Source organism: Antrostomus carolinensis, unplaced genomic scaffold (genome assembly GCF_000700745.2).
Source record: "Antrostomus carolinensis isolate BGI_N321 unplaced genomic scaffold, ASM70074v2 scaffold21133, whole genome shotgun sequence".
Lineage (NCBI taxonomy): Eukaryota > Metazoa > Chordata > Aves > Caprimulgiformes > Caprimulgidae > Antrostomus > Antrostomus carolinensis.
The window spans coordinates 7,298-33,317 of NW_010306110.1; the positions used below are offsets into that span (position 1 = coordinate 7,298).

Sequence of the window (26,020 nt, forward strand, 5' to 3'; positions counted from 1 at the left end):
CTCTCTGCCTGTCCTCATAGCAGAGGTGCTCCAGCCCTTGCGTCATCCTCAACATTTTAAAACAAATATCATCCTGACAGTGATGATGTTTCCAACCTGGAGTAAGCAAAGGGAGGGCAGCTGTGCTGACAGTGGTGTTGGCCCCATTTGGGGTCTTGCTCGGCACTGTGTCCCCCACACACTGGTTTCAGCTTCTCTTTCATCTTTCCCTTTGCAGGAGACCTGTGCAACTGCAGCGCCGTGGGCAGCGCCAGCGCATCCGAATGCAACAGCACGACGGGGCAGTGCCCGTGTCTGGAGGGCTACGCGGGGCTGCGGTGCGAGAGCTGTGCCGAGGGCTTCTACCTGGAGCAGAGCAGCCAGCGGTGCCGTCCCTGTGGCTGCAGCCCCGCCGGCTCCAGCAGTGCCCAGTGTGATGGGTAAGTAACAGGGCATTTTGGGATTTGGGGGTATTTTGGGATACAGGATGCACATTCAGGCAAGAATGGATCTCGTCATCTGGTGCTAGGATTGAAGGAAAAAAAAAGAAAAAGCAGGAAGGAAGCTGGTCTTATAAAAATTCATGAAGCATATTCTTCCTCTCTTTCAAGATCTGGATTATAAAAATATCCATAGCTGTGGCAAAAGCCCTGGCAGCCCACAAGGGAGTTAACTCGCATTTCTGAGTTGTAAGGAAGCAGAACCTCTCCTCTAATGCCTTTTGCATCCATTAGACCCTATCAGACGGGACTGCCTTCCCGCTTGAGCTCAGGAGTGGAGCAGAGGAGCTTTGGGGAGGTTTGTTTTCCAAAGAGATGTTCATTACACCAGAGGCAAGTGAAGCTTTGTGTTCTGCCCTTGTCCAGCATCATGAAAGCAGCAGCAGCCCAACAGAAGTGTCAGCTCCTGCTTTGCCTGTTGTTTAACCCCGTCACTGCTTCTCCTTCACCGTGTCAAGAAAGTCACTATGGCTGATGCTTTGCTCTCTTATATAATGAACATGTTCCTCTTCATTTCGCCTTACCCACCCTCACATTTTGCTTTTTAAAAGCCAGTGCGCAATTACTTTTTTCCAACTTCCAGTGATCTCAGTCATTAGAGGTTTGCTGCTGAGTTGAGGGTGTCACTTTATTCCTGCAGATGATGGTCTGAGCAGCAGCCAGACCCTTTGGATCCCCTGCTTATGTCTGCAAGGTAGTGAGATACAGGTTCTCTTCCTTGGATACCCCCCAACAAACCACCCTGCAGAGATTTCAGGCCTTCCTGGGCACCAGAAAATCATCAGCACAGGCGTTCCTGGAGCCCCTGACCCTTCTCCAGGGCCCTGTGAGGGAAGCAATACCCGTGTGCAGGTGCAATGGGCTTCTGCACTGGTTGCCTTGCGCTGGCATCAGCCTTGTTGTCTTTCAGGGTTTGGTCCAGGCTCAGTGTGTGCTAAACACCTGCACTTCCCTGCTAAGGCTGGGGCTGAGTCAGAAGCACAGTGTTCTGCAGGGACATGCTGCTTATAATTATTTAATACTTTTTTTTTTACTTTCCAAACACCCAAACCCTGTGCTGATGTCCTTCCTTTTCGTTTCAATGCTGCATTTTTCTGCTTGCATAAGCTCTGAAAAATCAGAACTTCAAAGCAATGCTCCAACTGACTAGAGTGACCTTCTTACTAAAAAAGGTGATTCTTGAGCATGGAGAGTATAGAGTTTTTCACTTGTTTTAGTGGTTCTTTCTTTTAGGTATGGGGAAGATGTGACTGGAATCATCAGGGGTTGCCACAGATTAGAAAATTCAAGTTTGGTCAGATCTATTAGAAAGGCAAATTGGGCAGAAAGACAGATGGGGCAAATCTTATCTTTGAGGGCTAGGAGAGGAGGGAGATGCTGCTGGAGTGACTGGGTTAACTGGGAGGGAACGTTCTCGCCCCAACTCTGAGTCACTGGGCAACGGGCAAAGCGCAGGCATGGGTGACATCTCCTCACATCTCACTGTGCTGGGTGAGCCAGGAAACGCCCTTTGGAGCTTCAGGTGAGATGCTCTGAGTTGTGAAGGAGAACGAGGTGGAGTTTGTGCACATAATGGGCCATCACACCCAACCCCAACGTGTATGGACCCAGAAATGGCAGAGGACCTCCCTAGCTTATCCTCTTCAGCACCATTTTACAGCCTTGGTGATGTGGGAGATGCAGATCCTCAGACATTTAGAAGAGGCAGCACAGGGAAAAATTTGGAGGAAAACTTGTGGAGGAGGACTGATGTTAACAGAGATCACTCTGTGTTCCTTTTTCCTGCTCAGTGGGGTTTGCTGCAGATGGAGATGACCTCTGGGTGTTTAAAAAGAGGAAAATTAGGTCAGCTGTCTGCATTGTAGGGCTGGGGGCATCTGTACAGCTGCGAGATGGGCAGCCTCGTGCAGAGCAAAGTGTGTGGGGAAAATGAAGTAGGATGCAAAATCCATCAGGGCAGGAGCATGGGGTGTGTACCTGTGTTGGGGTCTGTCCCAAAGGGTGGGAGAGCCTCTTCTGCATTGTGAGGGGATCCAGGAATGAGAGTTTTGGCTCTTGTTCTGGGAACATTGGGTCTGGAGCTCTGGGTTTGATGCCTACCTGCTGCTGAGTCCTTGGATGAGTGGTGCATGTCACTCTGGGCAGTCCCTGCTTGGGCTGAGCGTTGCCCAACACCAGCAACCAGCTTCTGTTTCGTTGTCATTAAAAATACTGTAAACTGTATTCATTTTATTTATTTATTTATTTTAAAAGCACCAGCCCAACTCGAACTTGCCCAAGTTAATTCCTGCGTGCTGGCTTATGAAAAAAAGCAGCTCCTGTTCAGTTGAATCTCTGAGTAAAACAGCAGTGGAATTTTGGACTCTGACCCTTTCTGACAGCGGCTGATTTGAGGGACAGACTGCCCGAAGGCTGAGCTCTGGGGGCACACAAAACACGGAAAAAAGCGGCTCCTGTTCAGATGAATCTGAGTAAAACAGCAGTGGAATTTTGGACGCTGACCCTTTTTGACAGTGGCTGATTTGAGGGACAGACTGCCTGAAGGCTGAGCTCTGGGGGCACACAAAACACGCCTGATAGGTTTCAATCAGCTCACCCAGGCTTTTGTAAAACTGCCTTTTTCAAGCACCACCGTATGATGATTATTAGTATTATTTCTAGGCATGCTCTATGGCTGGCCAGATGGCACACCCAAGTATGCTGTTTATTAACTAGACCTCAAATGCAGACCAGCAAATAAAAATAAAAAAAAAAAAAAATCCCTTTCCCGAGGCAGCCAGTTGATTTTGGGAGTGAACATTGACCTGACATGCTGTCGCTATGAATGGACTCCACAGACACTAATCAAAGGTCTATTTTGGTGGTAGTTTAAATTTGATTATCTGGGGAGATCCACACAGATCCCCCTCTGGGGTGACACAGGGTTTCTGTGCTGGTTTGGGTGATTTTTTTTGTTAGATAAAAAGCTGTGTGTAGCTGAAGCTGGAGCTTAGTGTGGGGCTGGATGCAATCCTGGGCTGCTCACAGAGGGCTGACACATCTCGGAGTCGGGGAGTGTGTTCCCCGTGTTGCAGTAACGCCTAGAAACCTCAGATAAAACCACATTTCACTGGGTTGGATGCTGTGTAGGTGCCTGCTAAAGATAGCTGTAGCCTGGAAGTGTTCATAGTCCATAGAGGAAGGGTGGAGGAAGAAGCTGAAGTTTCAAGGGTCATGGTCAAGGTCATGGAATAGTGGAGAATGAGGATGGTGACTCATGTGGGTGCACGGGCTGAGCTGGAAGGGCTGTGTGCCCACTGCAAAGCCCTGGGGACAGTGTCTGGGAGGGGAGGGTGCCTGCTGGTGGCCCCAGCCCATGGTGAAGTCACCTGAACTGGGAGCTGCCCCCCACCAGTTGCATCTCTCCCCATCTTTTGGGGATTTTGCAGTGAAAGCTGTGTCTGTCCTCTTCTGAGGGAGCAGTAATGTCCCTACCTGGTGCAGGTGATGCTTCTGGAGAAGGTCACTGTGCACAGGAGGAATGGTGGAGGAGAGCTGCAAAGCAGAGAAGACACTATGAGATACCGCTGCTCAGCAGAAGGGTTTAGCCCTCCATTCCCTATTTCCTTGGGAGATTTCGTGTTTTAAACTAACTTACCCTGGTTCTAGGGAAGACAGTGATGCACCCTTCAGCTTTTACTGCACTGTGGTAGCAAATGAGAGCTGCTGTGTGGTGTTTAAGGATTAACCTGTGGTTTAACTAAGCCTGGGTTAACCATCTAAACTGGGTTAGGTTTTTCAGTTCCCTTAAAAAGCTCTAAGCACACATAATATGCTATTATTGTCCCTAATGAAAACAGATGCATGATAATTTGGGCTCTGTGAATCAATTTAAGTTGCTTCTTCTGCCTGTGCCTCAGTTTCCCCACAAGCAGAAGGGTGATGGGAAGCAAAAGCGACGTTCACTTTGGTTCGTGTCCTGTGATGAAACACAGTGCCCAAGCACCCAGCACTCTGCTCCTTCCCTAACTGAGCAGCCTTTCCTTACTGCTGGCTGGGGACACAGCTCTGCAGTGTGTGATCCTGGCTCACCCTCTGTTTGTGCCACAGGCTGGGTGTAAGTCATGTTAGAGAGCTGCTGTCACTCACTTCTGGTTTGGAAAAAAAAAAGAAGAAAAAAAAAAAAAAAGAAGGAAAAAAAAAAAGGAAAAAAAGAAAAAGCATATCTATAAATGCCCAAGTTTTAATTCAGAGATGTTTTGCCCCCTCAAGGTGATCTCGTGCTTTGTGTTCCTATAACAAAGTGAAGGCAGAGTGTCCCTGAGAGCATTTACACACGGCCATCCCCTGGAGCAGGGGTGCTGCGAGGCTGCCAGAGGGGTGCTGTTAGCTGGGCAGTCGCTGTCCCTGTGTGCCTTCTTTGTACTGGGATTCTCTTTGGAGAGGCTGATCTTGTGACCCTTACTCCTATGGATTTGCAAGAGCGTTGCTGGTGAGAGTGAGGTCAGCAGCACTGGACAATGTTCTTTGTTCAGGTCTTTGGATAAGGGCTGGGGGTTCTGAAGGAGCTTGGGGGTGCTGGGCAGGGAGAGCTGCACGCTGGGTTTGCAGAGGTGGTGGGATGTGAAAAGATCCAAAGAGATCATGGAGAGGGGGGAAGAGATAAGGAACATCGGTCCTGATGACCTTGGGAAGCACTCAGGTGGGTCACAGACTAGATGCACCTTGAACATCATGTGGTGTGAAGCTTCATGGGGCAGAATTTGGGGTTGTTTTTGTTAGTCAGAAAATGCAGATCCACTGAAATTCAAGGTTTTTGTGGAGCTTCACCATCCTGGGCAGGAAGGGTCCTTGTGGCAATGGTTTGAGATGAGAGAGACCTCACGTTCTCACGGCTTCTGCCCATCTTGACCGCAGGAGGTTATTTGGGGGAAGGTGGTGGAGTTCTCATTTCGCATCCAGACAAATCTTCATTTTCTGTCTCTAGAGTGTCATCACACTTCTGCAATGTCTCTTCTTTGCGTGGGAAACTGTATTTCCATCCTACTGTATTTTAGCAGTCCAGTAAAACACACTGGGCACTACTTCCCTTTGGAGATAAAGACCTTGGGAGCCCCAAGTCCTCAAAGACTTATTAAAAAAACCCCCAAAACCCAAAAAAACAATCCCTCAAAACCAAACATCCCCCTCTTCTTTTCCCTGTTTTAAAAGACTGCTCTCCCTTTTGCAGACTGGCTGAGCACAAGCAGTGGCTCATTCTCTCCCAGTAATGCCTTGTCAGCATCACTCTGTAGAGAACAGATTTTGTTTTATAGTGGGAATTGTTGCACGTGGACATCATAAAAGCAGAAGAATACCCCATTAAAGCATATTTTTCTGTGTGCTTTAATTATCTAAATCACTCTCCTATTACAGACTCCCATCCTATTAGCTCTTCTCCTCTTTCCCCCCCCCCAAGCAGGTAAATATTTTACCTGCATCATTTTTTTCTGCTTGCAGACAAGGGTGTGAAATAAATGAGTGAGTGGACACAGCAGCAGTGAAAGGTGGATTGTTATCATCTCCCCTACAGTAATTGTGGCTTCTCAGAAATCCTCCTCTCTTGTTGATTTTTCCAGCAGGCTTTGCTGTTCTGGTGTTGTTTGTTGCAGACTTGATGTTCTGGCAAACATTGACTGCCCTCAAAAATATAGTGATTCAATTTTTTTAAGCTCTGGTGGCCAAATTCTGATTTGGAGGAGGTGGTGCCCAGCCTGATTTCAGGCAGTGCTTGTTGCTTCTGCCTTTTTCTGCTGCCTGTGAGGAGACATCAGTAGGGATCTGGAGGCTGGAGGGACTACACTGGGCAAAATTGGTGTGTCCAGTGGGGACCAGCCCCAGCTCCCTGCCTTCTCCACTGATGTGTTGTCTTCTTGTGTCGAGGTTGCCTGTCCCATCCCCATGTTGCTGTGATCTCCAAGGGGTGATCTGAGAGGCCAGGAGTCACTCTTTAGGATTGAGATTTTGTGATTCATTAGGCTTTTGCTGCTTCTCCTCCTGCCAAACTGTAGAGGACCCCATCCAACCTTGCTTTCCAGGGCCATCATGGTCTTCCCGTCGCTTCCTCCCTCCCCAACTACCGAGGTCCTGGCGGGTGGTGTCAGGAGGGCACCCGGAGGAGATGGCACAGCCCCAGGCTGGAGTTCCCTGGCTTTCCCATCGGCTTGGGGCATCCTCGGCGGGGGAGATGGGGCCGCGGAGGCGGCGGTGGCCAGACAAGGTGGCCCTTTGACATTTACAGAATGGCCTTTCAGAGCTGTGAAGTGTCCCCCCTCCGTCGAGAGCTGCCATATAAACAGATGCCGTCCCCCGGCACAAAGCGAGGAATGCGGCGCACAATGGCCCAATGTTCCCCACAATAAAGCCCCACTTCTTCTGCCCTCCACAAAGGCAGCTCTGAGCGGGGTGGCGGGTGTGGGGCTCAGCTGTGGTCACACTGACCCTTCCACCAAAGCATTTTGTGGATGCTGATGGCTTTGGTTTGAGCCGAGGGAGTGAGGAGGTGACACCCAAACACGTGCTACATGGGGCTTTTTCCTGCTGTCTGCTTCCCCACGTGCTGATATTCAAAATAATTGACCTAAAGGAAAATCAACATGTGCGTTATGAGGGTTCTTGGTTTGCTCGGGGTGAGTATTCAGGACAGGGGGCAATGGGCACAAACTGGAACACCAGGAGTTCCACACAAACTTAAGGAAAAACTTATTTACTGTGAGGGTGCCAGAGCCCTGGGACAGGCTGCCCAGAGAGGGTGTGGAGTCTCCTTCTCTGGAGATGTTCAAACCCACCTGGACACTTTCCTGTGCAACCTGCTGTAGGGAACCTGCTTTGGCAGGGGGGTTGGACTGGATGATCTCCTGAGGTCCCTTCCAACCCCACCATTCTGTGATTCTGTGAGTGTTAACTGTGTTGGTTTTCCATGGAAGCGTCTTGGAGCGTTTAGCTTTCAAATGTTAACTTTTCTACGTTGCCCAGAAAATGTAAGAGAGATTTATTCCCTGGCTGCTGTCAGACATCACAGAAAATCAGCACAAAAGAAACCGGGCTCGCTGGAGAAACACACCATTTTTAGTGACATCTCTTCTGAATCCTCCTAATCTTGCATCGCATCCTTTTGTCTTATTCCATCAAAGTGTGACAAAGCCTTTTCAGGAGGGTTGTTTTACAGATGCTCGTGGTTCAGCAACACGTTTTCCCTCATTCATAGGGAGCGCTGGTGCTGCTGTTAATTGTATATGTTCCAGGAACAGCTCCGGGCCCTGCTGAGATGAGTGATGGGTGTATCTGTAATCAGAGGCTGGGAGGGGATGGGGCAGGAGGCGAAGCTGGAGATGTCACTGGGTTGGGGAAGGGCTGGCTGTAGCCCTCGCTTTCTCTTTCCCAAGGCAGCATGGCCCCTCGCCGGCTCTTCTGGGGATGGTCCTGGCAAGTGGCGTGGTCCTGGGTGATGCTGTGGTGTGAGGGATGCGTGCGTGTGCTCTGTCCTTCAAGGTGAAGACAGTAAATGTATTTGGCAAAGCTCTTCTTCAAAGCTGTGGAGGGTTTTGTGTGGCTCATCCACATGGCCTGCTCTGGTTTGAGACCTATGGGAGCTCCCTCCTTCTCTGACTTTGCCCCAACATCTTGCCAGTCTCATGTTTTAAAAATAAAGGCACAAACGTTTGGTGCTGTACCATTTTGGCTGGTTCTGGCTTGGTCAGGCAGCCCCTGGGCTCTCAGTGGCAGCTGGGCATCCAGGTTTTTCTGGCAGCTGGGAAAACATTCAAAATGAATTTCTCCCTTCCCTCCTACTTGGGGGAGAAAAAAAAAGAGAAAATAAACGATTAGAGCCTGCGAAGGGTTTTCTGTTACACCATTAAACCCTGCACAGCATGTCTCCAAACAGCCCTTAAGGCTGCAGTCCTCCATCTTCCCATCCATCTTGCGTCTGTCCTGTCCTCACTAACTTAAGGATAGTTCTGTGGAGGAGAACTGAAGACCCATTGCAGATGCAACTGCACATTGTGATCTGTCTCAGATCATGATATTTTAATGCTGTGTTTTGTTGTTTGTCTTTTTTTTCTTCCTTGTGATCAGGCCTTGAGTTCATGTGCTGTCCTGTGCTGAGTGGTCCAGGGTTGGGGCATTGCCTGAGCTCCCAGGGAGAGCCTGTCCCATCAGTGTGTCCTTCCCTGACCATCAGACCTGGCAGAAAATTAACTGTGTGATGCTCTGCAGATTCAGGCCAGGCACGAGATGGGATTTCAGAGGTGTTCCCTGTCCTTTGTGCTCTGCTCCTTGGACGTTTCCAAGCAAGGTCAAAACTCTCTGCAGTTGTCTTGTTTAACAGCACCCTGGGTGATGCACGGACGAGGTTCCTCTGTTGTATGCTTGTAACAACTGTAGCTGTAAAGCTGCAGTCCTGTCTAAAATCCCACCCCGGGGAAGGTTTTGTTGCCACTAGTGGCACAGATCCCTTGGCATCCTGGGGCTGTTCCCCTTGGGTGGAGTGGCAGGGGGCTGTTGGGGGTGGAAGTGAAATCAAATTGGCTTTTGCAGATGTATTTTGGGGTGTAGATTGTTCCCCATTGCCTAATATTTTGTTTTTATTTACAACCCCCTCCCCAGTGTCTCCTGGTGTGCTGCTGCCCTGGGTGGCTGCATCCTACCCTGGGTGCTGTCCAGCCCCAGGCTATTGCCCTGCAGGCATCAAGATAGCAGCTCCTGAGGCATAACACGAAGCCCAAGGGCTGGGGGCAATTAGATGCACAAGCTCCTGCCTTGGGAGTCCCCAACCTGGTGTGTAGTCCTAACCTCCGGAGGGTCAGATCACTCGGTGTCGGATCCGAGCCTTGCACATGGTCTGCCCCTATCCCTGCCAGCCAGCTAATCACTGCCTGCTCCTTCTGCTGGGACCTCTCATGCTGGTGATGTTTTTAATCATTAGGAAATGTATATAAAGTTGATGGATGATGTGATGGTGATATACACTACCTACATGGTCTTTAAAGTAAGTATGTTCATAAAATTCTAGTAGAAACCAAGGTTGGCTGGAGACTTTTGTTACTGGAAATCTGTTTTTGTCCCAACACATCCTTCCATCAATTCTGTTTTGAGAGCTGAAAATTGGCTGGTTTTCGTGGAGTTAATAATCATCTGAAATGGAGTTGAGCAATTGATGTTGCTGCATCAAAATGTTTCCCTCCTCCCTTCCCCCTCCTTCCCCCCCACTTCCCCCAAAAAATAAATTCCTGGCTTATACTCAAAATCCAGTTCAGTTCTCACTGTGCAAGTATTAAACTGTGGGTCTTTTCTTTCAAGTTTCTGGATTTTTATGGGCACAATCGGTCTGTTAACAGGACTTCTTTTTTTTTTTTTGTGGTTTCAATGCATTTATATCATTGACCTTTGCTTTAAAAAGTGTCTGACAGTCTTTACTGAACTGGAGCTATGAAAAGGCGTGTTGTAAGGGGGCTTTATTCTATGGAAGCAATGACCACAGGCAAAGCTTTATATTTGCTGAGTGATTTAATTCTTGCACATGCAGAACTTGGCTCTGTGCCATGTGTAACATGTTGAGAAAAGGTCTGCTTGAGAGGCATTAAAACCAAACTTTCCAAAAGTGACTTTTTTTTTTTTTTTAATAGCTTGCTTTCCTGTTATTTTTAAGCTAACGAGTAAAATCAAAGGACGCTGCACCAAAATGCTGCATTGAGCTCTTGCAGAGTCACTGGGGAAATAAACCACCTTTCAAGAAATGATGCGGGAGTCAGGATGGAAGAATGCCAGCCAGGAGGAAGAGGAGGGTGTCATTAAGATAAAGGCTTGGTCAAGGGATGGGAGAGATTAAAACAGAGCACTGTAGACTCCAGGAGGAAGTCTGGGAGGGTGAAGATGGCACAGCTCTGTTCTTGGTCATGTAAAGTCCTGCTCATAGGGCACATCCCCAGAAGATGTGTTTTCAGGCTAAATATCAGATCTCCCCCCAAAATTAGTTGCTTTTCTCTGCTTGGCTCTGCCCGTCCCCTGCCCGCTTACAGGAATATCTGTCTGGTAATGGTCAGAAGCAAATAAAAACAAGCTGCTTTTTGTTTGCTCTTGTTTTAAACACTGTGACAACATTTGGATTAATGGTAGGTCTTGTGAAAAGCTCTTTAAAAGTCAAACATACTGAGCTGCTTAACAGCATCCCTTTGAATTCTGTGTCTGCCTGCTGCAATTCCAGATAATGGTCTGGAGAGCAAGGAAACATCATATTTCTTTTTCCTTTTTGTAATCGGTCCATTAAATATGCCTGAAGTTTCATATTCTGGAACTATTTAATTGTGTAACCACTTGGGCTGAGTTCCGTATTTTGGTGTGCTTTGGAGTATTTCCTCTTCCTTTGGCAAGCAAATGAACAACAGAAATACTAAATTATGTTAATTTCTAACAGAAGCAACGTCTTCCCCAAAACATTGCAATCTACCACATTTTAATTAAAACCAACACATCAATAGTGCATCAAGCTATTTGGAGCCTCAGCCTCTCTTAGTTTTAATCAACAGATTTTTCTAGGGGCTTTTAGAAGCAAATTGTGCATTGCTTGCTCTTCCCCAGGAGGAATGAGGGAGAACAATAAATCATCTTTGTGCTAGCACACCAAACCTTCAAATACTGGATTAAAAAAAGTGTATGAATAAGGTGGAGGTTATGTAGGGGAGAGCTAAGATGCCTCAACCACTGCAACTGCAAATAAATCCACATCCTGGAAGAGAGCAGCCCCAGAGAGGGGCTCTTGGAGCATCTGCTGGGGGCTGATGCATGGGGATGGCTTTGGGTCAAGGCTTTCCAGAATGAGGGATGATTTTTGGTGGTCAGCTGGAAATGCTGTTAGAGCAACTGGTTTTTCAGAAATTCAGCCTTTCTTGAGCTCCTCATCACTTTTTGGAAATTGTTGCCCAGGGGTTTCACGTCCTGCTTCCATCAGGCATTTTTGCACAGAGGAGAGGGAGTCCAAAACACAGACCATGGGTGTGTACTTTGGATGCCTCCCAGCACATCCAGATTTCACTGTTGGTTTTTATCTGTGCAGCTCTGGGAAATGCCAGTGTAAAGTTGGTGTCACGGACCTGAAGTGTGACCGGTGCAGTGATGGATACTACAGGTTTAACAAAACCACCTGCGAGCCATGCCAGTGCAACAACCACTCCAAAACCTGCGACAGCTTTACAGGTAACTTCCTTCTTGTCACCATGGTGGGTGCAGATTTCAGCTGTCCCCTCTCTCTCTGGTTTTTGGTGTTTTCATTCAGCAGACCTCCACTCTCATCCTCTTCATCTGCATCTTTATGCCTTGAGTACCCAGAATCTTTACCTTAAAACTGAAATTAAAATGCAGGGCAAGTTTGGAGCTAGTCATTGATAAAGACTGTGTTATTTATCCCAGGCTGCAGTGCAGAGCCTTTATTCTGCAGTCTCTATCGGAAATCAGTGCTCTATTGTTCTCTGCACTTACACAAACACACAACATGGGCTTTTAAGGAGCTTTTGTTTAACTGCTGTTTACCTGGAAACATATACTGTACTGGCACTGACGTAAGGTGGCTGTTATTGCCACAGATAACGTGATTAGTGCTGGAAAAAAAACGGGCAGCACGTAATTAATACTGCCCACTTTTTATAAATTTGACTTGTTCCCTTTCCTTGATTGTTTTTTTGACTGTCTCTGTCCAATACAGATGTTGATGGAGTGCAAATGTTGAAGCACCTGTGCTTGAATAGCTTATGGGAGGGCAGGGGGGAAAACTAATTGCTTTCCCATCTCCACTGAAAGGAGTGATCCCAGAAGAGCAATGTTATGTGACTGCCTGCGCAATCCCCATGTTAGCAACAAAACTCACACTTCAAAATCCAAATGCTCATCAAAACTTCCAGGCTGCAATGCAATTCTGTAACGTTTATCCAGGAGCTTAGAAAGGAGAGAGAATTTCAAAAATGTTGCAGTGTATTTTTGCCTAGCTGGCAGAGAGACAGAGCTCATCAAATATGGTCTGTCTGGGTGATTTCTGCACTGGTGTCTGTTCCCTCGTGCCCTGTGTGTTTGCAGCAGAGGAAGGGGCAGCTGCAGTGCTGACTGTGCCCAGCCAATGCCCTGATCCTGCTCGGCAGAGAGGATGCTTCTCTGGGTGTCAGGGGTAGTGGCAGGCAGCAGATCTGTGTTTTTTGAGGATGAATTCTTGAGTTGCTGACCTCCACTGCATTTGTTCCTATACTGAACTTTATCTGCTTATGTCCCACTAATACTGAAGGATCGAAGGATGAAGGATATATACCTAAAGCTGTGCGCATATCAGCTGTGTTACTGATTTGGAGCTGGGTGTGTGGGTTTTGTGAAGAAGTGAGATAATCTGCTGCTCCTTTTTTCTCCCTCAATGTTCCCCCAGCTCTTGATTAAAATAAAAAAAAACCCAACCCAACAAAACAAAACCCAGTGCAGACATTGCCTCTGGGATGGGGCTGTCAGGCAGTGCTTCTGCTGGGGCTGTCCAGCGCTGACCATGGCACTGTGAAGAAAGACTCTTTTTTTTTTGGTTAATGACCTATTGTTGATGTGACAAAAATCCCTTTTTTTTAAATTTTCCTCCATCTGCTTTATTTGCTGCTGGGAGTGGGGGGAAACCCAACAAAACCAGAACAGAGAACAGTCAATTAAAAATGAGACCTGACATCTAACAAGTAATGCAGTGCGCTCAGCCTGCTCTGGAGACTGCACTTTGTGTGACCTCCTCAGCTTTACATCAACTGTGTGTATAGTCTTTGTCAAATTTTCAAGGTTTCTTTTGCATTAATCTGTACTTTGGGCTCCCTCTGCCGGCTCTGTGTCCATCTCCATATGGCATTGCTTTGGCCAGGAGGAATATTTAAAATTACTGGGCTGGAAATTGGGCAACCAGAACTCCCCAGGTGACAGCGCTTTCCTTTGACACGACCCTTGTGCCCCATGTTGTGTCTGTGCAATGAGTTTGGTTGTTTCTTCCCAGCTTTGGGGCACTGTGAGGTCTGATCCTTCCCGAGGGTATTATCAGGATAGGAAGTGCTATTAATTATTAAGACTGTCCACAGTGATACTTGATTGCAAGCCCATGCATGCTTTGCATGGCTGAGCAACTTGCTGACTCATTGGGAACACAGCCATTTTGCAGGGTTGGTGTAGATAAATGCCAGTAATTTCCGCCAATGGGAAAGACATTGGTTCTGAAATGACCAAGACTGTATAGAAAAAGCAGGTGTGATTCCAGATTTATACCCCCATTAATGCCTGTTCAGAACAGAACAGAGCACGGTTCAAGGCACCCTTAGTGCTGATGGGGCAAATTGACCTTCCACAAGCCGGCCTGTCCCAGGCATCCCGCTGAAGCAGCTGATCGAGGTTTGCATCTAGAAAAACCAAGACCAGCAGATAATCTTCCGCTCTAACCCTGACATCTCTCCCACAAAAACCACTGGCTCGTGTCTGACAAGCTGTTGGATGAAGAGCAAACAGTGTGTGGGAGCTGACGCTGAGCAAGTGTCCTTAGTCATCGGGGTGCTGCCAGCCTCACCGCGCCGGTGAATCAGCCGCTTCCCAAAAGCAGCAGCTGCCAGGGTTTGCTTCCTGCCCTTGGCACGAGGGTGGGCTGCAAGGACACGCTGGGCTTCCTCAGGGATGCTCAGTTGCAGAGTCATGGCTGTGGAAAGAGTAGGAGCCATGCAGCGTGTTGGGCTTGCAAGGGAGCCAAACTGTTCCAATATTCATAAGAAAATCTGCTGTGGTTTTTTTTTTTTCCCAGTCAGCATTAACCTAATTCAGGATTTTTCGTGTGGTTAATGTTGATATGAGATTGTTCCATACCCCTGCAGCACTGCTAGATTAGCTCAGTGAATCTCCTGACTGTACTTCTATATGCAGTGAATAAACTGCTCTGTGCCACCCTGGTTTGTTAGAAGGTGACTATTGCTTTTTCAGAGTCTTATACATGGGATTTAATCAAATAAGCTTCCCTCGGGTCACTGCCACCTTACCTGCTGAATTACAGGATGTTCCTGTTGATGGATGGATGGGCTTTTGATAGAGGCTGTGTTTTTCTAACTAGAGAGATTTTTTTCTTCCTCTGGTCACAATAATATCAAAATGCAATTTAGAGGGCTGTTAGGACACAGCCTGTGCTAAGACACAGCATGTCAATTTTCTGATTCAGGGGCTTCCCCAGGAAGGAGAGGTGGCTCAGGTGAACCCTCAGTTCTCCTTTGTTTCTCTGGGAAGGTCAGTAATTGCTGTTGCCTTGTGCCTGTAGCAAACGTTCCTCCTGTGGTGGGGATGGAGAAGCTGGAGCCACGTGGGTGGGACAGAGCCATCTGCCCCCAGAGCAGGATGGTGGCATGTCCTTACCCCTGACCACCAGCTCCGTGGTGTAGGAAGAGGCCACAGACAAAAAGGGCAAAAGCATAAGCGTAAGTTTCAAGGGACCCCCTGTGGGAGTTGGGGATTTGAAGCATCAAGATTCTGTCTCAGTGGCACAAATGCAAACTGAAAGCCCTTCCCTTGAGGACCATTTAATATTGATATCACGTGTTTACCTGCACTGACCTGTTCACGTGGTGAGCTGTGGGTCCCTGCTGGAGCTACCTACTTTTTCACATTATGTGTGTGTGTGTGTATGTGTGGAGGGAGGACTACCACCAGAAAGTCATAAGGGGCCAGGATCATGTTTTGGCCAGAGGGCATCCAAAATCACCTGTGAGCTCTGATAATTGAGAGTGCTCCACGCAGATTCTTGCTCCAAATGTTCTGCTCCAGTTCCTACTGCTGAACAGTTGCTTGTGCACTTGTCCATTCCCCAGGCACCTGCCTGCACTGCCAGGAAAACACCGAGGGAAACCACTGTGAGTTCTGCAAGGAGGGCTTCTACAGAAGGGCTGATCCTGCCCATGCCTGCCAGCGCTGCCCGTGCTCCACTGTGGCATCGACCGGCACCTGCCGAATACGTAAGGCTTTAGTGTTGATCTGATTCCTCAGATAACAAATGCAGCTCTTCTCAATGTGTTTCAATTAAATTGCCACTCAAAGTGCATCAGGCTAGCGAGGTGCTTCATAGCCCATGAGTCTCCCATTCATGGGAACCAGGGCATCTTGCTGGAAGCAGCGCCCACCACAATGCATCCCTGGTGCTTGTGCTGCCTCTTGTGAGAGCAGCTGTGCAGTGGAAGGCATCAGAAATGCTTTGCTACAGGCTGCAGTGTGCTCTGAAGAACCTGCAAGGTTTTATAGAGAGAAACTGCTGGGTTGGTGGCAGCCAGGAGAGGTACAGGAGATGCCCAGCAGTGCCATGTAGCCATCCGTACCTCTGTGAGCCCTCCATCATGAACATCTCCCTCCCTGTGAATATTTCCATGGGACTCCAAGCAGAGATTCCCCAATCTGCCTGCTCTATTTTGATTTAACCAAGAGAAGAAGCCATAGCTGTAATAAATATATGTAAGACTTATTCTGATATTTTCCTAGTCAGTTTTGCAGTCAAGCCTCCTCTGGCTTCATATAGGTCAAAAAGTTCCTGCAGATTGCTCAGATCCCTGATAGAGTTTCAGCTGTTTTCTGAAACTGTCTGTCTGAGATGGAAATGTTCAGGAGTCATAACCTGTTTGCTTAGCAACGTGCCGAGCATGCTCTCTGCTGGCACGATGCATCAGAAACCCTCAAAGCTTTTCCTTCCCTAGAAACAGAAAATGTTGCAGTTCAAAAGTTTTATTTTCAGCTTAAAATTTGAGATTGGTTTATAGTCAGTGGCTGCTGCTTTTTGCAGTGACTTGTGGTCAGGTCCCACAGAATGAATCCCACATTGGGTGTTTCTTTGCAATGGGCTATGGCACGTACCTGTTTTCCTCTCTGTATTCTTTAGAACCTGGTGAAACTGCCCCAAGGTGTGACAAATGCAAAACTGGGTACACTGGCCTGAACTGCAACCAGTGTGACAATGGCTACTACAACTCCGACAGCATCTGTGTAAGATGTAAATGCAACGGGAACGTGGACCCAGCACAGTCACCCAGCGTGTGCAAGCCGGAGAGTGGGGAGTGCATCGGCTGCCTGTACCACACCGCTGGGTTTCATTGTGAGGAGTGTGAGGATGGCTATGTCCGAGACCCTGAGGGGATCAACTGCACCAAGAAAGGTAAAAAATGCTCCTCAAATCGGTGTCAAAGCTTGCTGCCTGGCTCAGGGGGGCACAAACTGCCTGAAGGCTGGGGAGGGAATACTGTTAATTCTTCAGATTGTCTTAGATTCATCTAGCTGGTAGTATGGAGAAAAAAAACCAGACCTTTATAAGAAAACCAAGACCTTCAGGCCTTGGAATCTGTGTTTGAGAGTTAGCTCTGTGACCACCCTGATTCCTAGATGTGTCAGGGAACATATAGTGACAAACTGGAAAACAAAAATGATTTGCAGTGTGTTTAAATGGAAGTTTTCAGATTTCTATTGCCTGCTATACTTGACCTCTTAGTGGCCAGTGAATTATCCTTATTGACTAGTCCATTCAATAGCTCTGTCTAGTTCCCTACAAAGGGTGTTTATAATAAATTCTGTCACTCCTCATACTCTGCAAACAACTAATTGGACCAAGTTTAGATACTTTTTTTTTTTTTTAATCTAAATGGGGAAGCCAAAACTCAGAGGGGTGAGATCCAAACTTGCACAGCGAGTTAACACCAGAATTTACTGGTACCTGCTCTGGGAATCTATCATCAGTCTTCAATCCACATCTGAGACACTGTATGTAGCATCTTAGATGCAAACCAGCTCTGGTACTTAGAGAGGCTGCTGTGTAGCAGAAGGACTCATAGTAAAATGAGAGAAAATGGTTCTGAAGTTGTTCCTTCAGTGGTTATCAGGAGATTGGTCCACAAGGTGGATCTCCAGCTCCATGCATGGAAACATTACCACTGTGAGGTGTTAGATAAGAGAACCCAGAGTTCAGGAAAGTATCTGGGCCCGAATTCGTCCTTGTCACCAACAGAGATTTAATTCAGAACTTCCATTAGGAGCTAATGTGGTTTTCACTCCCATGCTGCTCTCTGGAGGTGTAATCACAGAGTTGTTCTCTGCACGGGGAGATGATCAATACAAAAAAGTTGAATGCTCATTAGCTGTAACTGTACTGTTACAGGGCTGGAAATGGCAGTTTTCCATCGGGTCATCCATTATCTCCGCCTGCACAGCTCTGCCTTTGTGCAAAGAGCTACATGACCTTGCTCCATTAAATCCATATGTATGGCTTTGCTTGTATACTTGCAGTTTTCACCATTCATTTTATTTTAATAGCATTGTTACAGGCAATTCCTGATGTGGGGAGAGACTGTCCCCTTTCAGATGGACTGGGACATGCTCTTCTAGCTTTCCTGTTTCCTTGGCACTTGTTTTTTTCCCTTTCTTATTAAGCAATTAAAGAGGTGTACAGTCTCTTTCCAGTTTCTTACACACAATTTGCCTCAAAATTGATATGCTGAGGTACTGTGCATAAACTAGTTTTAGGTTAAGATTTTCATAAACCACTAGTGCATTTGAGTGGCCTGGTTTTGAGTGGCTTCTAGAGTGAAATCATCACCCACCGGATCTGCAGATGAAATTGTCTGAGACTCTGAAGAGGTTGAAAAAAGACAGCATGTTTTGTACCAACCTCTGGTATCCACAGGAACTGTTCAGAGTCTTAAACCTGACCAAGATTTTGATGCTTTCAAGGCTGATGGAGAGAATATTCAAAGGACAGGTGGGATGACCAAAGTCAGTGTTTTCAACCCCTGGGGGGATGGTGTTCCTGCTGCGATGGTGAGACATAGCAGCAAGGACTGAGTCATGCAGTGTGGCACCGTGCCACCCAACCGAGCACCACAGCCTTCCCTGAGAGCTGGCGCGTGGGCTGCTGGCACGGCCCCGGCTCCTGCCCGTGCTCATCCATCGCAGGAGGGAGCAGAAGCTTTGCAAAGACTGCATTTCAATCAAGCAGCTGGATATGACGCTCACGTCAAAGCTGCCAAAGCAGCCCATTGACTGAGCAGCTGCTGCTCTCAGGGAGCTGCTTGAGGACATCTGGAGGGCTGGCACGGCCCTGGCCAGCGGAAACAGGCAGCGCTGTATCAGGGCCCAGAGGCGACGGTCCGCGCTCAGAGCATGGCACTGTTTCACCATGACGTTACCAACAGTTCCAGGAAATGTTTTCACCCATGTCCCCACTGCCAGCACTTAGCTGATGCTGACTCACAAATAAAGCCCAGAAAAGTCCTGTTTCCGTGCTGGTGAATCAGCCATTGTCTCTCTTCTGTTTTTTTTTTTTTTCTAATTATAGCTACTGGCAGGGTTTGCCAAGAATTGAGTATTGATGAAGGAATTTGGAAAGGATGACTGAATTCCTCATGCCCTTCTCCCAAAGCTGTATCCAGGAACCATTTGCTCCTGTTGTGTTGCTTCCTACTGCAAAATTCTGCCTGGTATCACATAGAGAAATGCCTTCTGGCATTCAGAGTATCCTTATCAACCTAAGGCAGGACCTGCAGAGAATAGAGGAGCTGCTGCAGGGAGGGACTCTGAGCAGGAGCCTAAATGAGGTGTGTGATGCCCCTTCCAGAGGAGTTTTTTCCTCCATTGCCTGAACTGGGAATGTGACAGCCCAAAGTTAATTCGTGGGAGTTCCCCTGTGGGCCCGTGGCAGGAGATGTGCTGAATATTTCCTGCTCCTGTTGCCATTGGAGATGTGATGTAACAGTGCAAAATTAGTTCTTCAGAAGTTGTTTCTCCTCCTCAGTCATAATTAGTAGACATTCTCTTCAGGAGAGCTGGATCAATACAGCACGGCACCATCAGCTGTAATTGCTGCAGCTGTAAGTGGGTTTAAAATGAAGTTGCATTTCTGATAGTAGAAGGAGAAATGGAAGAGAGTGGGGGAAAAGGGTGCGGAGAGTCCTGTGGAGCAATAGGTGTAGAAAACATTTTGGTTGGTTGAGGCTTCAGCTTCTGGAGGGTTCCTGCTGCCTGGACTTGAGAATCTAAAATAGATCAGATTATTCCTGTGAAGAAAATGCTTTATTAGTTATAGCTCAGTGGGTTTGAAGAAGGTGTAATGAGTTTGCATCCTGCTTATTAGATCTCCAGTGTTACCTTGTTGCTGACTCCTAGACCTGAGAAGGGAGTTATCCCATCTCTGCTAGAAGCAAGGGAGGTTCTTCGATGTTTTGTGGCTGGGAAAAGGCTTCAGAGGAAGATGGAGCTTGTGGCACACTTGGGTAGTTCCCATGTTCTCATGTTTCGTGTGTGGACATGTGCCAGCTGAGACCAAAACAGGATCCAGACTGGCTTCTGCTGTGGTCGAATGCTTCGTAAGAACATCCACAGTGTTTTTTTGCTGTGACTTGGTTACCCTCTGCTTCTGGTTGTGCAGTCTGTGGACTTCCTTGAGATTTGTGTATGACTTCTTCATTCAAAAGCAGAACTGGGATCATTTTGTCCTTTTACATCAAGCAGAATAAATATTGAAACTTGTTGCTAAACACTGTGATGGCAGAATACTCAATGGTTAATTTTTTCATTTTTGATCTTCTTGTACAGGTAAGGCAGAAATAAAAATGTTGTGGACATAATCCTACATGTGAAAGGTTTAAGCTCCTGGAGTCTCTGTGTTCTCCCAGCCTGATTGTGCAGCCCATGCAGAAAACAAGTGGATCTCAGCCTTCTTTAGGTTCAAAGTCCAAACTCTGGCTGAGCTTGGTAGAACCCTGTTTTCAGGGGCTGAATATGAGCTGGCCTGGGTGGCTTGCTTTCATCATGAGCTCATGTATCTAACATTGAATCTTGGCTACTGCATCTATCTATCCATCACCAGATTTTTCATAGGAATGCTGCAGTCAATGAGCACTTAACACACAGAATTATTTAAAAAAAACCCAAACCAAAAAAAACCCAACTCTGGCTAACCATTTTTGTAAACTATTTTGAAAAAATACCCACTTTAACAGTGTAGACTTAATTGCCATCATAACTGTGATATAAATGTCAAATCTCTTATTTGTGTTTGTGTTTGATTCCAACTTAGCATATTTTTATTAATAATTTTTTGTTTGTTTTGTAGAAGCCACACCTGGCCCAGAAACAAGGGAGTTTACAACTTCTGCTCCAAATGTCAGCAAGGCAACATCATTTTCAACGGCAGTGATAAACAGCACGTTGTCACCAACAACTATGCAGACTATATTTCCTCTAAGCTCCTCTGACAATAGTACTTCTGCTTTTGCAGACGTGTCATGGACTCAGTTTAACATAATTATTTTGACAGTGATCATCATTGTTGTGGTCCTACTAATGGGCTTTGTGGGTGCTGTCTACATGTACCGTGAGTATCAAAATAGGAAACTTAACGCTCCTTTTTGGACCATTGAACTCAAAGAGGACAACATCAGTTTTAGCAGCTACCACGACAGCATACCCAACGCTGATGTTTCGGGGCTCTTGGAAGACGATGGGAATGAAGTGGCACCAAATGGACAGCTAACGCTGACGACTCCCATGCATAATTATAAAGCTTAGAAGAAGCAGAAGCGATCCAGTTATTCCAAAGTTGGCTTAAAAAAGTTACAGGGCTTGTTGAAGGGGTATCAGGATCCGTGCCAAGGCTCCAGGCAGAGGAATTTGCTCTTCAGATACTCTTATGCTGGGCATGTTGTAGCTTGCAGGTGAACAGAGAAAAAGTGTAGTACATCTGAATTTCAGGTAATATGGTGGAATGCATTCAGTGTCCTGTTCTCCATAAAGATCCACAGAATTCACTGTTGTTAAGGACTTGATTATGCTGATCTTAAAATGTTTTTTTTTTTGATGAAAAGATGGGGTGGAGGAAGCAATACTCCATGATTAATTAGAAGCTACTTGATTTCCAGCCAACCTAACACTTACGTCTGCATCCTTTAGTTTGAACAGTAGCTCATGAATTAACAGTGGATTTTCAGGAAACAGACCTTTGTAAAGGCTTTGTATTAGTTCCTGATAAAAATTTATTTGAAAAGGAGGACAAAAAAAAAGGGGGGAATAATTGTTCACTGTACTACCAAGAGGCAAGTAGAGGAGTTGAGCTGCACACTTGAAAAAAGTCACCATTACCAGTTTCCAGTAAGTAGGGAAACAGGAAAAAAAATAATGAAAATATTGGGGAGGAGGCTAAGCTATTCCCTTTCTGAGTATTTATACAGGGTGTTGATGCTATTAAAACATAGCAATCCATTTTTTTTTTTTCTAGAAGGAGTTAATGAACTTGTATAGTTTCTGTGCAAGGGAAGATGACAACATCTCAGGGTTGCCGTGTAAAAATAAAAGCTTAGGCTTAATACCCTACCCTGATAGAAACGGTGTGTTCTGTATATAAAATGTAATATATCTTCTTGGAATTGTATTTGTAATTATTTGTAAAAAAGACAACCAACCAACCAACCAAAAAAACCCAACAACAAAACCATGAACCCCTCTCCCTCATCTCCCCTGTTCCCCAGTCATATTTTATCATCTAGATTTTAATTGTACAGCGGTTAGTGGCGTTCTTTAAAAAGAAGATTGTTTAAAATACTGTAAATTAGATGGCAATATTGTTGGAGCTGGGACTCTGGCAAACACCGACTGCTTAAAGCTTTTCTTCTAGTGTCATTGAATAACTTTTCTTTTTTAGAAGAAAATGTGAGTGCTCCCTACTTGCATCTGTCAAATTTTCCCATTCCTTTAAATATAGAGTGAATGCCAGTGTTGCCAAGACTAGGGCCTAGTAAGTGTCCAAAAATTGGATGTACCATTCTCTTACTTGCTTTTAAATCTTTATAGAAAATGCAGATACACTGTCACGAATGCACTGAGAGCCTGATCTCCATGGCTGAACTTTTCTGAAGTGGCTGCTCGTTGCGTGAGTGGATCTCATTGCCATCTCTCCTGTGCTGACGTGGTGAAGGGGGGACTTGCCAGAGGGCTGAGCGCAGCCTCCTGGCTTTTGGAAGGGCAAAAGCAAAAATCTCGTGGATTTGGGTGGAAACAGCTTTCAGCTGAAGAGCTTGCAGGAGCCTGTCTGTGTTTCTAGGCTTAAAAGCTAAAAGTGCATCGATGCTTTCAGGAAATTTATGTAGCACAAGGTGGTGGTGGGGAATCAGCTGTCAAAAAAACCCTACAGGGTACTTTTAGGTTTTCCTGATTCCCCTGATTTTTGTGAGAGGCTGGTGGACTGTTCACAGAGGGAGAACAGCACAGGGAGGTGGCACCTTGGGCCTCCCTGCTTAATACCTGCAGCATGTGCATCCCTCGAGGCAGGCACCCTGCCCTCCCTGAGCTGGGGACCTGCCAGGTCTGACCCAGGAAAATCAATACCACTACATTTAAGCAGGGTGTGAAACAAATATTTCACCTAACTGATGACCAACCTCAGAACTAAAGCTGCGTTGCTGTGCGTGTGATGCTGAGGATAAATGAAGTACCTGCTAAAGGTCAGCAGGAGCTGACTGATGCATCCTCAGAGCCAGGCAAAAGTAAGTCTTTCTCAAGATGAGAAATGGTAGGAAGAATGTGGTGATTATTTATTTGCTTTCTGGTGCTGCATGGAGGCTTTTCTTATCACTGGAGACTTTGGGGGGTGGGGAGAAGGAATAGGTGCTTTAAACACATGCACAAAAATGCCATTTCTGCCTCAAAAACTTGCTGCCTGATTTAAAGATGACACATGGCAAGAAGGAAGATAGTTGAGGATCACCAAGGGAAATGGTGAGGGCAAAATGTGATATTGCATACAGGCCTGAGCCGATGGAAAACTCCCGTTGCCTGCTATGGGCCTGGGTGAGATCCCATAGTTTAGGTAATAAATTTGGCTGATGTCATTCAGAACAGTGTTACTTTTAGTTATAAAACGGGGGAGGACTGGAGGAGAAAATCTGAATATTGCTAATCCTCAAGTTACTCATCAAGCTTTTAAAGAGCAGAGTGGTGACAAAATAGAAAATGTCCTAAAAATTACAATGATGTAGCAGTGCTGATTTAGCGATACACTTGCACTTGGTCACTTCATAGGGTGGGGAAGGGAATTTAGGAAGTGTTAGCTTCTGGGACTAGTGCTGACAGGGGAAGTGAAGGACACATTGCTCACTTTAATGTTTCTGATGTATTTTAGTAGATCTTTTCATCATTGCCACAAAACATCTCTTCCTCAGATTTTGGTATGACTATAGGCTACTTTGTAACAGGAACAGGCTTTGATTTCTCTCTCACTGTAGAAATAATGAGAAAAATCATCTGCAAAACCAGAGTGTGCCACAGGACGTGTTTGCTTCTGACCTCCACACTACTCTAAAAGCTTTGTGCTTCAGCCTTGGGCTTGAAAAGAGGAGGAGGTCAGGATGCCTTAGAGTCAGTCTGCAAGGGAGGGTGGTACAGCCATGCTGTTGTCTGTGGTTGCACATCTGGATGAAGGGATCTAGACAGCCCCTCCAGATGTGATAGGAAGCTTGGTTGGGCAGGGGGGACCTGGCTGCCCAGGTTTGGACAGCAGAGGAAAGCACAGGATGTTCTTTAGCAGGGACTGCAGCACAGCAAGGATGTGGCACTGGGACAATGATTGTCAGATGGCAAAATGACTCATTAGGAAGATACCAGCCATCTCCAGCTACCAGGCCCTTGGCACAGAGGAACAACATCCATACAGGGAGATCAATGCCTCGGCAAAGAAAGAATAAACAGCTTTGTGTTTGACTTTGGTGATGGGAGTTTAGATTTTCCTTGCTCTCTCCATCGATCATGCAGCTGTCCCCTGGGCACCACAGGGGAAGAAGAAGCTGCTGAGTTTGTTATATCTCCAATCAGCTTAAGTTGGCATTGTATTTTGAGGGGAGGCAGAGCTAAAACATCTGTGCCAGGGTACTGAAAGCCACCAGGACCTGCTAGGTGTTATAACTTGTCATGAAGCTTCCCAGATGTCGAGGCTTGCCCTACACCACATTGGAGTATGGGCAGGTAAACCAGAAATGGACATTCAGAGCTGCATTGAGGCCAAACTCAGAAGCTAGCAAGACAAGGGGAAGGCATCTGGGTGACTTCTAGGGCTGATATAGCAATACAGATACATGTAGCTTTCCTGAAGGGCCACCATGCATCACCTTCTAACTAGGCATGCTGCTGTCTGGCTGCAGTGGTGTGGCTGTCATGGAGAAAGGCAGTTGATGGCCTGGTATGGTAGCTGTAGAGCATACAGAAGGTACAACAAGGCAGGTGAGGGCTGGAAGGTGGGAGATCAGCTCTCAAGGGATGATCCTCAGGGTTGTGAGGACCCTGTGGACCCAGCTGGTCTGGATGGAGTGAGTTCAATTCCACAGTCAAGTAAATGAAGGCAAGAGGATATAATAGAGCAGTTAAAAGGCAAAAAGCAAAGAGGTGTCAAAGGCACGGGGCAGCCCGGATGGCTCACACCTTAGGAGAGTATTTGGAAAGCACAGAGTGCAACAGACATGCAAAAATGTGATTGGGTTAACGTGAAGAGATGATCTCAAATCTTATGAACCACTGTAGCTAGAAATAACTGTGTGGAGCGGTAGCCCTGGGGAGATGTCAGGAGATGTCATCCATTGGAATGATAATTCCCTTGGACCAGGCTGAACAAACTTAGCACATTGGAAGAGGAGGGGATGTATCTGGCATCCTTCAGGTATCCTGGGCCAGTTAACCACTGCTAGACAGCATCTGTATCTCAAATGTTACATGCAATGTAAATGTGGCAGAAAGTTTGCACAGTCTCCTTTAAATAAAGGATATGAGATTGAATCCTAAAAATACATTTCTCTTTAAAGTCAAATTTTAAAATGAGCTCCCACAGGACTCTGCTCTTCATGTGTCAGAGGGATGGATTAAAATAAGAAAAATGTGGGCCTTAAAAGTTGTACTTGCTCCCAACTGAAACCCATCAGTCTTACTACACATCCAAATAAGGCGTCTCCTAAGCATATGCTATGCTTACAAATGCATTTCTAAAAAAAAAAAAAAGTGTATGATTTGAATATATGTCAGAATTTATACAGAAGAATGTTATTTAAAATGAGTAAAAATAAATGTATATAATTTGTATCTATGCCACTTGGATTTTTGCATTTGTTTTTTGTTTATTACAACCCAAAGGATTGAATCTGATCTCATCCTTGTAATGCCATTTGTTCCAAGAGAATTATTCCTTCATTATACCCCTGTATGTGAGATGAGGACCATGGCACAAAAGTGGTTTTTAACATCAGATATTCATAAGTACAGTTGACATTCTGTGTCAGATAATCCATCTGAAAAATGAGCCCTATGATCTCTTGTGTCTGTTTATTAACCATTCCAGCTTTCAGGCACTTTCATTAACATGTTTGGTAGCTCGACAGTCAATGCCTATTTCCCCATTATTGTCTGTAATATTCACGTAGACATATTTTGTCAGAGATTTATGCAGTCATTAAAAATGAAACCTACAGAGCAAAGCTAGAAATCGGAAG

General features: G+C 46.2%; 1 protein-coding gene across 1 annotated transcript; it reads left to right on the plus strand.

The window, feature by feature from the left end:
• Positions 1-217: 217 nt before the first annotated feature.
• Positions 218-21,550, plus strand: MEGF9 (multiple EGF like domains 9; the record flags this gene model as incomplete). The annotated part of the gene is made up of 5 exons (XM_010165016.2): positions 218-419; positions 11,551-11,690; positions 15,338-15,481; positions 16,393-16,665; positions 20,611-21,550. Coding segments are annotated over 5 exons (1,214 nt in total), but the record flags the coding sequence as incomplete, so codon positions are not given.
• Between the last annotated feature and the right edge of the window lie 4,470 nt (positions 21,551-26,020).